This window comes from Rana temporaria, chromosome 5 (assembly GCF_905171775.1).
Source record: "Rana temporaria chromosome 5, aRanTem1.1, whole genome shotgun sequence".
Classification (NCBI taxonomy): domain Eukaryota; kingdom Metazoa; phylum Chordata; class Amphibia; order Anura; family Ranidae; genus Rana; species Rana temporaria.
The window spans coordinates 418,436,960-418,450,232 of record NC_053493.1 but is presented as its reverse complement, the minus strand read 5'-3'; the positions used below and the strand labels follow the sequence as shown (position 1 = coordinate 418,450,232).

At 47.4% G+C, this 13,273-nt stretch overlaps 1 protein-coding gene across 5 annotated transcripts in view; it reads left to right on the top strand.

The window, feature by feature from the left end:
* The window catches only part of ALS2CL (ALS2 C-terminal like), a 203,337-nt gene that overhangs the window by 83,088 nt on the left and 106,976 nt on the right, over positions 1-13,273 (top strand). For all 5 annotated transcript variants that reach the window (XM_040355211.1, XM_040355208.1, XM_040355206.1 and 2 more), the window contains one exon: positions 6,089-6,240. In XM_040355211.1, coding sequence (XP_040211145.1) covers positions 6,139-6,240 — 102 coding nt within the window. In that variant the 5' untranslated portion in view covers positions 6,089-6,138. The remainder of the gene's footprint in view (positions 1-6,088; positions 6,241-13,273) is intronic.

Here is a 13,273-nt window from a genome sequence, read left to right as displayed (position 1 = left end):
TAGTTTGGTTCTTTTTTCTGGGATATTTAACCCTTTCACATTATACGATATTATATTTAATCTGTTCATTTTGAGGCACCTTATTTGTCAGCATTAAGTATACGACTTCCCGGCTTTCACCACTCTCTCCCTCGGCCCCATGATCCTATCTCAAAGAGTGGAGGCTTGTAAGAGGCAATGGCGACAACAAACTGGAGAGCGAGAAAAAAGAAAAAAAAAAAAAAAAAAAAAACACCCGGATTCAAGTCCTCTGTCCAGATATCCGAGAGAACACAAAAAAAAAAAAAAAAAAAATTTTTTATCCCCTGCGTCTCCGACTTCCCTCCAAATGGAGGAGAGACGCTTAATGGGGAAAGTGTGAAAGCACCGCGGCGAGTCCCGCCCTGTTCCCGGTCCGGCACTCAACTTCTTTATTTTGTTTTAAGGGCCTGTTCCCCCCCTTATATTTCGCCACCTTAACCCTATAATTATAAGAACCTTAAGCCCCCCCTGAACTGTCAACTAAACTTTGTTCTCTGCCTACTCCCAAAAAAACAGAAAAAAAACAGTTTATTACACAACTTTTATGCACAAAACCACTCCTTCCTAACCCAAAAAAAAACAAAAAAGCAAAAAAAAACAAAAAAAAAAAAAACAATCAACAATAAAGGAGAGAGAGCCAGCTATACAATAGTCACATGTAATGTGAGTTCATAGGTACCTTGCCCTATAGCGCCAATAACTTCCCTGTCCGTCCTTGTCTTCTTCCTTTCCAGGCCTATTGTTTCTGTTTATTATATTCTATGATATCCCTCTCATATTCTTCGTAGATTACTCTCCACCCATAATCACACTTCCACCTTATATGGATCTTACACAAATTGATTGGGTCGATGAGAGTGCTCTCCCTCTCTCCCCTCCCCCCCCTCCCAAGCCATCCACCTCTCCCCCCACCCTCCCCTCCTCCTCCCTCCCTCCTCCCCTCCTCCCCTACTATCGACCTAGAGTTTGAGTCCGGTGTACCCCTCCTTCTCCCCTCCCTTCACCCCCTCCACCAAAGATCCTGCCCCCCTAATTAAACCTCCTGACATGCTTAGGGATAGTAAAAAAAAAAAAAAAAAAAAAAAAGATAATAATAAAAAAAATAAAAAATAAATCCACATCTAGAATGTACCCTGTCCCCTGTCCCCAACCCTCCCCCTCCCCCCTCCCCTCCCCTCATCTCCGGATAGTACCCAAACAATACTATTCCGTGGTGTCTACATCCTATCTACCTATGACTTGGGGCTAGGGACCTCTGCCCCTGCCGCCCCGCTCCTTACTAAAAAAAAAAAAAAAAAAAGGGGGGAGGAAAGAAGACTCCCCCCCCCTTTCTGTGCCCTTGTCTGTGTGCTCTTTTAATGTGCTCATTTAATATCGCTTTAGTGTTTCGTGTTACCAAATCACACTCTCCGTGTCCCAAGGTCCATCCTCCCCCCCCCACCCCCCCACCTCCCCCCTTTACTCTATCCCCCGAATTCAGGGTCACCTCTTCCCGGTTCTTACAGAATTTACACAGATTAGGGGTTAACTATCGGTCTCCTGCCTGAAATTCTATACCTGTTGTATACTAATTATATCTACCCCCTTTACCCGTAATATCTGACAATAGGCTCTAGGAGCAAAAAAAAAAAAAGAGAGGGGAGAAAAATAAAAGGAAAAAAGGGAGAGGGGGTGTGCGGAGAACCCGGGTAGAGGGGACTGTTTTAGCAGCCTGGCGAGCCACAGTTAGGGTCCACCTTCACCCCCTCCCCAACTACACATATATACAAATATAATCCCCCCCATAAGGGCCACAGTGCTACTGTACACCTTTTCTCTGGAAAGTCCTGAAAGTCTTTCGGCCCTATAGGGGAATAGGATTCTTGCTTTTGAATAGCCATTGTTCTGTAAGAAATTGGGGTTTCCAGTCCCGTTCACCTCCTACTCCCGCTTTACCTGCTTCAAGTTGGGCTTTGAGAGTTTGCTTATTATTTTTTTTTATCTCTCCCCCCCCCCTGGAAAAAAAAAATATATAAAATATATGGGGAAGATGTAAATCTCCATATCCCCCAGCCCCTAAAAAAAAAAAAAAAAAAACACAGAGAACAATTTATGTTCATTTAATTTCTTCTCATCCAAAAGGACGGATTGGTGCTAGTATTTGCGTTGGCTGTATCAATTAAATGTTCTTCTTTCCCCAAGACTGGGTAATTCCAACCAGTTAGGAACAGTTATTGGTTCAGTACCCAGAAATTGGAAAAACATTGCTAGCTGTGTGGGCTCGTTTAAATAGTAGCTCGCTCCTTCTTTCTTCACTATCAACGCTAAAGGAAACCCCCACCTATAAGTGGCCCCGTTTTTCCGTATGTGATCTAATAGGGGTTTTAAAGTCCTTCTTCTATTCTTAGTTTGTGGGCAAAGATCCGGAAATATCTCAATAGTCGCATCTTCCATCACCCCTGCTGTCCCCTCTTTCCACGCCATCCTAAGGATTTCCTCTTTTATCCTGTAAAAATGGACTCTGCATAACACATCGCGGGGGTTAGTTAGCTCTTGATACCTCCCCGACGGAATTCTATGGGCACGGTCTAATTCCAATGGGGTCTCAGGTGTTTTTTTCAAGATTTTGTTCAATATTAAGGTGACAGCTATTTTCAGTTCAAGACCCTCTACTTTCTCCGGTATTCCTTTTATACGCAGATTGTTCCTTCTGCTTCGGTTTTCTGTCTCTTCAGCCTGCAGCTGGAGACTAATCAGTTGGTGCTGTTGGAACATTACTTTCTCTTCCAGTTCAGCCAACCTGACATCCATGGAGCCTTGCTGTTCTCCGCACCTCTCAATTTTTTGATCTACCTCCGCCACTTTTATACGGACTTTATCAATCTCTCCCATCATCGCAGCAGTGATATTGGCTACCATTTGTTGAATGTCCTCCTTAGTGGGAAGTGCCTGGATAAGCCTACTGATCTGCCTATTATCAGGTGGGGGTTCTAACTCTTCCACCTCTGCCTGCAACATGCTGTTTGATGGTGTCAAGGTATGTAGTTCACCCACTGCTTTTGTCTCCCTCCGGGAGGACATTTCACCTCCTTGTACTTGATTGTTGAGTTCCATATTAAATATCAGGGGTAGCAGCAATGTCTCAGTTATGTGTTCTGGTAATCTGTTTAATGGATATGCAACCTCCGTGCGAGTGGGGGATAGGGTTAGCTGTGTCTCTGTAGTGTGTTGTTCCGTGACCCCAACTATCAGTGAACTTGTCTGGGTGTCACCTAGCACTGCAGAGGCTCCTATGTGTGTGGTGTTTCTCACCTGGTCCCCCGTGGACTTTGGCGCTTCCTCTGCCGGTATCCTCCTGAACTTCATTGATCGAATCTCCGCAGAAGGATCTGGAGTTCCCGCAGTGACAGAAACAGTAATAACTGGTGCTGCAGGTGCTGCACTTTCAGTAAGTGAGGTCCTCCTGCTTACTCCGCTGTCCTCGTGTTTTTTCTGCTGCTCACCCCGCACTGTCATGTAGCGAGTAATATAGGAATGTCCTAATTGGGCGGGTGCTCCTCTGCTGCACTTCGCGCCGCTCCTACCTCGTCGCGACATCAGCTGTGCCCAGTGATCTATTCCTCCGATCGTACGGCTCCGCTTTAGCTCGCCGAGGGGTCAGGTGGAAGGAGGGGGGCCACTACACTGGCCGTTTTCCTGATTGCGAGCGCCTCCGGGAACCGCGGGACTCTCCTAGCGAGGACGCTAGTCCGCCATGCCTCCGACTCCTCCCCCGGAAAACGGAACCTGTCGTATCTTGTTTTGAGGATTCAAAACAAAGATACGACGCAGGATTTTTGAAATTACGCCGGCGTATCAATAGATACGCCGGCGTAATTTCTTTGTGGATCTGCCCCAATATTTTTTACTTTTTCTATAATAAATATCCCAATTAAAAAAAAAATATATGGGCAAGATTCTCAAAGGCGTTACGACGGCGCAACGCCATTTGCGCCGTCGTAAGTCCTAATCTGGCCCAGGGTATCTATGCGACTGATTCTTAGAATCAGTTATGCATAGATATCCATTAGATCTGACAGGCGTAAGATCTGACATAGACGTCGTTTTCCCCGTCGTCTATGCAAATTAGCTAGTTACGTGAGATTCCCGAACGTACGCGCGGACGACGCAGTGATTTTACGACGTTTCCGTAAGCGTAAACTTGCCCCTGCTATAATGAGGAGCAAGTTTACGTAGGTCCGTCGTATGCCATGTTAAGTATGGCGTCGGGTCAGCGTCGTCTTTTTCCGTTGTTTTCGTAAGTCGTTCGCGAATACGACTTTACGTCAATGACGCTCACGTCGGCGTCATTGACGTTTTCCGTCCTGAGCTGGAGCATGCGCACTGGGCTATTTTTCCGCCCGGCACATGCGCAGTTCGATCGGCGCGGGGGCGCGCTTAATTTAAATACAAGCCGCCCCCTTTGAATTACGCGGCCTTACGCCGGGCCAATTACACTACACCGACGCAAATTACGGAGCAAGTGTTTGGAGAATACGGCACTTGCTCCAGTAATTTGCGGCGGCGTAGTGTAAATGGCTTACGCTACGCCAACGCCGATTCTACAAGAATCTGGCCCTATATGTTTTCTTCTACATATTTTTGGTAAAAAAAAAAAAAGCAATCAGCATATAGTAATGGCGGTTATTTGCGATTTTTGTCAGGACTGCGACATTACGGCGGACACATCGGAAACATTTGACACCATTTTGGGACCATTGTCATTTATACAGCGATCAGTGCTATAAATATGCATTGATTACTGTGTAAATGACACTGGCAGGGAAGGGCTTAACCACTAGGGGGTGAGGAAGGGGTTAAATGTGTTCCCTGGGAGTGATTCTTACTGTGGGCGGAGGGGACTGACTGGGGCGAGGTGACCGATCTGTGTCCCTATGTACAAGGGACACACCATCGGTCTCCTCTCCCTGACAGGACGTGGAGCTCTGTGTTTACACCCCATCATTACACACAGAGCTCCACGTCCCTGGCTCTGTCACTGCTGATCGCGAGAATGTGGCGGACATCGCGGCCGCCAGGCACGCCCCCCAGTTTTCGGAGGACCCGAAGCCGTAAAAAGACGGCCTCCCAGCATTGTAGAGCCACCCGGGTCTGAAGTAGTTAAAATATATATATATTCTTATATTTTGTTATAAAATTTTGCAAAGGTAATTTTTCTCGTTCATTGATGTACGCTGATGAGGCTGCACTGATGGGCACCGATGGGCTGCACTGATGGGCACCGATGGGCTGTACTGATGGGCACCGATGAGCTGCACTGATGGGCACCGATGGTCTGCACTGATGGGCACCGATGGGCTGCACTGATAGGCACTGATGAGCTACACTGATGGGCACTGATAGCCTGCACTGATGGGCACGATGAGCTGCAACGATGGGCACAGATGGACTGCACTGATGGGCACTGATGAGCTGCACTGATGGGCACCGACAGCCTGCACTGATGGGCAGCAATGGGCTGCACTGATGGGCACCGATAAGGCGGCAAGGGTGGGCACTGGTAGGCAGCACAGGAAGGTGGGTGGATGAATTGTGGATCAAAGGCAGGATCCAGGATCCATAATGTTGGTAAGCATGGAAGCACCTGAACAAGGGACTTCCATGGCAGGATCACCAGGGATCATTTCAATCAAATCTGCAGGTTTAAAAAGAAAAGATTGAAAACTATTTTTGAAACGACATGAAGATGTCGTTTCAAAGCCGATAGGAAAGTCAAGGTTACAATCCGCAGAGCGTAGACTCACCGGAATTACCGGAATCAGCGTTATCTTTGTATTCTGTGTATCGGATCGCAGTCCAGGATGTCCTTAGAGAGCGTAGACTCACCGGAATCACCGGAATCAGCGTTATCTTTGTATTTTGGGAAGAACAAGGGCGGGATTTGTATCGGATCGCAGTCCAGGATGTCCATAGAGAGTGTAGACTCACCGGAATCAGCGTTATCTTTGTATTCTGTGTATCGGATCGCAGTCCAGGATGTCCTTAGAGACACATTCTCATCATCGTGTTTCTCTTTTTTTCTCTCCAGCTGAAGAACAGAGAACCCGTGTGAATGTCGGGGGCCCCACAACACCAGTGATGTCCAAGATCAATGGAGTCTCCGTCACACGCAGAGCAGCCCGCCGATCCGCTCCGGCCTCCAGCAACGCCAAGCGCTCCGTGGACGGATCCGCCATTAAGGTAATGTTCTCCGTTCTCCAGTCTCACCATATAGGCGTGCGCACAGGGTGTGCCGGGTGTGCCCAGGCACACCCCAATCACCCTGTGCAGCACAGATTCCTCCTACTGCCCTAGCTCCCATCTCCCCCCCCCAGCTTTCCCTCCCATCCCCCCCCCCCCAGCTTTCCTCCTCTCCTATAGGCTGTTGCTGCTGGGATGTTTCAGGAGTGGGGAAGGGGCTGGTAAATATGTCTTTTACCGGCCCCTTCCCTTTCTGAATGAACATCGTGAGTGATCTTTAAGGCGGCGTAGCGTATCGTATTTACGATACGCCGCCGTAAGTCAGAGAGGCAAGTGCTGTATTCACAAAGCACTTGCCTCCTAACTTACGGCGGCGTAGCGTAAATGGGGCCGGCGTAAGCGCGCCTAATTCAAATGAGGATGAGGGGGGCGTGTTTTATGTAAATGTTTGGTGACCCGATGTGATTGACGTTTTTTACGAACGGCGCATGCGCCGTCCCTGTACATATCCCAGTGTGCATTGCTCCAAAGTACGCCGCAAGGACGTATTGGTTTCAACGTAAATTACGTCCAGCCCCATTCACGGACGACTTACGCAAAACGATGTAAAATTTTCAAATTTTGACGCGGGAACGACGGCCATACTTAACATTGACTAGGCCAGCTATTTGTTGGAATAACTTTACGCCGGAAAAAGCCATACGTAAACGACGTAAAAAAAAATGCGCCGGGCGCACGTACGTTCGTGAATCGGCGTATCTAGTCATTTACATATTCTACGCCGAACTTAACGAAAGCGCCACCTAGCGGCCAGCGGGAAAATTGCACCCTAAGATACGACGGCGTAGGAGACTTACGCCGCTCGTATCTTAGCCTAATTTAAGCGTATCTGGTTTCCAGAATACGCTTAAATTAACGCCGGCGTAGATTCAGAGTTACGCCGGCGTAGATTCAGAGTTACGCCGGCGTAAACGTACCTGAATCTGGCTAACAGTGGCCCGGATTCAAAGAGATTTGCCCCTTTTTTACGGAGGCACAGGGCAGCGTTTTTGCCCTGCGCCCCCGCAAATCTACTGCGCTACCCGCGATTCACCGAGCAGTAGCTTGGTAAATTGCGGGGGCGCTGTGTAAACTTGCCCTGCGTAAGGGCGCCTAATGTAAATGATCCCGTAGGGGGCGGGAATCATTTAAATTAGGCGCGCTCCCGCGCCGAGCGTAGAGCGCATGCTCCGTTGGGAAACTTTCCCGACGTGCATTGCGGCAAATGACGTCGCAAGGACGTCATTGGCTTCAGAGTGAACGTGAATGGCGTCCAGCGCCATTCACGATTCACTTACGCAAACGACGTAACATTCAAATTTGTCGACGCGGGAACGACGGGTATACTTTAGCATTGGCTGCCCCTGCTATTAGAAGGGGCAGCCTTACGCTAAACACGCCGTACGGAAACGGCGTAACTTGCGTACGCAGGGCTCGCGCAACATTGTGAATCGGTGTTAGTATGCAATTTGCATACTATACACTGAGCACAACGGGAGCGCCCCCTAGCGGTCATCGCAAGAATGCAGCCTAAGATATGCGTGGCATAAGAGCCTTATGCCACGCAGATTTTAGGCTGCAGTCGGCGTTACGATGTTCCTAAATCAGGAGCATTCGTAACGCCGGCGCAAGTCAGCAATTGCGCTGCGTAACTATGGTTACGCAGGCGCAATTGCTCTCTGAATCCGGGCCAGTGTCACATAAAACGGAACATTTTCGAAAAAAAAAAACGAAAAAGAACAAATTTTTTCGAATTTCCCGAATTTCCATATTTTGAAAAAAAAACAAAAACGAAAATGACATAAACAAAGAAAAAATGTTTTATTGTAAAGTGGAAGGAAAATCATAGACATGTGCACTGCCAAAAAAATTGTTTTTCTTAGTTTATGTTATTTTCGTTTTTTTTATTTTTTCGGAAATTCGGGAAATCCGAAAAATGTGTTCTTTTTCGTTTTTTGTTTCATTCGTTTTTTTTTTTTTTTTTAAATTTGAAAAATTTTCCATTTTATTCGTTTTTTGGCTTTTCTCAGAAATCCGAAAATTCGGAAATAAAAAATTCGGAAACACGAAAATTCAGAATTTCGTAATTTCCAAATTTTCGTTAAAAAACTAATTAGAAACTAAACGAATTGCACATGTCTAGAAAATCATAAATGATTTTCTTTTTTTTTTTAATTCAGTCATTTTTTTTATGAATTTTCCTTTCAATAATGCACATTACACATTCATAATACAAGTGTAGCGCTCACCCCCGAAGGAGCCGCTGAATTATCGGGTCTTCTGTCTCACCTCTGTGACACACCACAAACAATGAATCCACAGCACACCAGCACACCTTGTGAAGTTTTATAACAGATTTAATGACTGTGGGATAGAGCAAAAGCCCTTAATGTCTCCCCACTCTAATATAATACAACTAATAACAGAATGAGATAATACGTTTAGATTGAATGCGATGAACAGTAATATATCTATATACTTAGCAGTATCGACCCCACCCTAAACTACTGGCCAGTAGTACTGTCCTAGGCTAGCCAACGTTGGGGCCCTGGATGTATGACAGATGTAGGAAATACACTTGTTGCAATGGCCAAAGGCCGCTCACCACTTCCAATGTCTCTTTGGGGAAGGAGGATGGTTGTCTGCGGAAGCGAGTGTCCCTCTTTCCTCAGACCGACGTCTGTGAAATGGATGCAGTCTTTTAAAGCCTCCGGCAGGACATCTCAGATCGTCTAGGGGCCGTCTGGGGAATCTAGCAATAACCTCCGTCAGCTGTACTCACTCAGTTGGGCAGGCTGGATTACTCCGGTGGCTGGATCGGCCCTGCGACCAGGCCTCAGTTCGATCGCTCAAAACACAGTCTCTCTCTGTTTCAGTAGACGAACATCAGTCTCTCCAAGAACTATTGCATCGAGCCTGTGTCTCAGTGGCAAACACACAGCTCTGACACAAGCTGTCTTAAATCACTCTGTGATGCAGATCTGTGTTCCCTGGTCACTGTTCCAGACTCCCTCTCCTCACTCTTCCTCCTGACTCCCCTCTCTCCTGGAACTTCCTGTCTCAAAGCCTCCTGGGAAAATGCAGTTATCCAGCCCCTTGCTGTAGAAATGTATCTCTATGTCTGTTCTGTACTGCAGCCTCCAAATATGTGCTCTCTGGCTCCACCTGCTGCAATATATATATATATATATCTACATCCTCTTAAATGGCTGAAAATCACAACAGGGCTACATTCTCCCCCTACTTAAAGTCTTTGGGGTCCCCCCCAAAGGGTAAACTGTATTTGTAAGTTCTACAGACAATATATACAGTATGAAAGGCACATATAAAGTTTATACTAGACCATCTGAATACCTTTACTGCGCATAGATAGATGCAGTCTATGACAACGTCTAGCAAGTGGAGGGGGCAGAGGAACACTCCACCAAGGTGTGCTGATGGTCGGGATTGGACACAAGTCCTTTGATACCTCTGTGGTTAGGGTGGACACTTTGGGTGATCTGCGTACAGTAGTGATAGCTTCCTCTGTGCTGTTCCCTGGTGAGTCATAAGTGAGTCTCTGAGGAGGTCGCACCAGTCGTTTGGACCTTGATTCTAGAAACCCGGATGGGCCTTCATCTGCTGAGTCCTCTTCTACTTGCTGTGTTAACTGAGGGAATTCAGTTTCCTTTTCAACTGGCTCAACAGGGGTATCTTCTAGCACTGAGGTTTCCGGCAAGAGACTTTCCACTTGAGAGGGTACAGAATTATCCTTGTTTGCTTGAGGCACAAATTCAGGGGCATCTGGTCTCAGATTGCTCAAATCCGGCTCAGGAGTCATAATAGTTGGATGAACATCCATAGGTTCAGATGGCCACATCCAACTCGGACACACATCTTCCTCATCGCTGTCGTCCTCACTTTCTCTTGTAGAAGGTGGCTGTTGGGACCGAGTAACAGGTGCTTGACGGGAAGTGGATGGAATGGGTGAAGGAGACTCATCTCTATCTGGTACCCGCACAGCTTCATTCAGAGGTAGGAGATGATTCCGATGCCAATTCTTCAGTGGCCCGGTCTTTCCCTCTGGTCGAATCTGGTACACTGGCAGGCCAGGCAATTGTTTACAGACGATGTAGATCTGAGAACTCCATCTATCAGCTAGTTTGTGTCTGGCCGAAGCACCCAAATTTCTTAATAGAACTCGATCACCTGGCTGTAAATCCTGTACCCGAACCCTCAAGTCATAGTTCCGTTTGTTTCTTTGTTCTCTACTCCCGGATGTCAAACGGGCCTTCTCAAATGCAGAAGCCAGGTTTCTCCTCAGTCTATCCACATAACCCTGGTGAGAGGCAATAGACGTCTGGTCAAGGGAGAGGCCAAAAGCTAAATCTACTGGTAATCGGGCTTCTCTTCCAAACATGAGGCGGTACGGTGAGTATCCTGTAACATCACTTTCTGTGCTATTGTAAGCATGCACAATGGTAGAGATATGCCGACTCCAGTGCTGTTTCTCCCTGATCGACAGTGTTCCCAACATATTGAGCAGAGTCCGATTGAATCTCTCCGGTTGTGCATCACCCTGGGGGTGATAGGGGGAGGTTCTTGACTTCTGAATCCCCAATAGATCCAAGAGCTGCCTGATGAGTCGACTTTCAAAGTCTCTGCCTTGATCAGAATGGATCCTCTGAGGTAGACCATAATGAACAAAGAACTTTTCTACTAGGACTTTGGCTACAGTAGGAGCACGTTGATCTTTGGTTGGAAAAGCTTGAGCATAACGGGTAAAGTGGTCTGTCACCACTAGGATATTTCCCTGTCCACTAGTGTCAGGCTCTAAGCACAGGAAGTCAATACACACCAGGTCCATAGGCCCTTGACTCTGTAGATGGCTCATTGGAGCAGTCCTAGAAGGTAAAGTTTTCCTCTGGATACATCTTAGACAGGAATGGCAGTAGCTTTCAACTTCAGTTCTCATGCAGGGCCAATAGAATCTGTCTCGGACCAGTTTAAAAGTTCTCTCTGCTCCTAAGTGACCATGGTCATCATGCAAAGCTTTCAGCACATTTTCTCTATGCTTCTCTGGGAGGAACAACTGCTGCTTTTCTTCTAAGTCATCCGAGGGGCCCCTTCGGTAGACCACCCCGTCTAGCAGTTTCAACCGTTCCCACTCTTTGTGGACCAGACGAGCCTCTTTTGGTGAATCAGTTAGTAGGAGCCCTCTTTGACCCGCTTTCATTGCTCTCAGAGTTAACCCGATCAAAGGATCTTCAGCCTGATCTGCTCTCAGGTCCTTCTTCGTGAAAGTAGGCAGGCCCTCACTCCTCAGCTGTGTAGGGTTACAATACATTTTAGGGACACCGGCAGCCATGACTCCTATGGCCTCTGCTCCAATCATTCCTTTGGTTCGGCACTCCACCCCTTGGCATAGGGCTTGAACTCCATCTGGAGTCAAATGAGTCCACTCTGTTTCTGGGACCCCTGTGCTATAGGGTCTCCTGGATAAGGCATCCGCGTCTTGGTTATTGACCCCAGGGCGATATTTGAGGCTGAAGCGGAATCCTGACAGGGCAGCCAACCACCGGTGCCCAGTGGCATCCAGTTTGGCCGTAGTGAGAATGTAAGTGAGTGGGTTGTTGTCAGTTCTGACCACGAAATTGGCCCCGTACAGGTAGTCTTTTAGTTTGTCCACCACTGTCCACTTCAAGGCCAGGAACTCCAACTTGTGAGTGGGGTAATTCTTTTCAGAAGGGGTGAGACCCCGACTCACATATGCCACCGGTCTCAGGAGGCCATCATATTCCTGGTATAGTACTCCTCCTAGCCCTTCTCTGCTAGCATCCACATGTAGTTCATAAGGCTTGGCAGGATCAGCGTAGGCAAGGACAGGAGCCTGTGTTAGACTTCCTTTCAATTGGAGGAAAGCTTTTTCACATTGGTCGGTCCATTCCTCCTGTATTGATTCACGAGGCTTCCTAGTTCCGTGGGCTGATGACATTGATTCATCTTCTGCTCCTTCCATTCTTAGAAGCGTGTTCAGAGGCTGAGCTATCTTGGCAAACCCCTCTACGAACCTCCTATAGTATGAGCAGAATCCTAGGAAGGACCGGAGTTCAGTAATATTACGAGGTCTCGGCCATGAAGCCACAGCTTCCAACTTCTTAGGATCAGTTGATATGCCTTCTGCTGAAACAACATGTCCCAGGTACGTGACTGAAGGCAGACAGAACTGACACTTCTCTAAGGAAAGTTTCAATCCTTCTTCATGCAGCCGCTTCAAGACCTTTTCCAACCGCTGCTCATGTTCTTCCAGTGTTCTTCCGAAGACTATTAGGTCATCTAGATACACTAGTACCTCGATCAGGTGCATGTCTCCCACCGTCTTTTCCATTAGTCGTTGGAAAGTTGCTGGGGCTCCTGTGAGGCCTTGGGGCATTCTATTAAACTCAAAGAATCCCAGTGGACAGATGAAAGCAGTCTTCTCTTTATCTTCAGGATGCATGGGTATCTGGTGATATCCACTTCGCAGGTCAAGTACACTAAACCACTTTGCTCCTGACAGACACTGTAAGGCATCTTCTATTCGAGGAGTAGTGTATTGGTCGGGAATGGTTCTTTGGTTGAGTGTGCGGTAGTCTATGCACAAACGGATGGAACCGTTTTTCTTGCGAACTACCACGATGGGTGAGGCATAAGGACTCCTGGATTCTTGGATTATCCTGGTCCTTTTCAATTCAGCCAGCTGTTCCCTTAAGTCATCTAGATCTCCCAATGGGACTCGCCGTGACCTTTCTCGAAAGGGCTTGTCATCTTGGAGGCGAACGCGGTGCTGAGTGCTCCTAGCACACCCCACATCAAACTCATCCTTGGAGAATAAATCTTGCCACTTGAGGAGCTGAGACTGAATTCGCTTCTTCCACTCAGGCGAGACAGGGGCATCTTTAGGATAGAATCGTTCAGCTGGGATCTCTCTGTCTACTCCATCTATCAATTCAGTGGGTGAGAGGGGTGTGGCAGT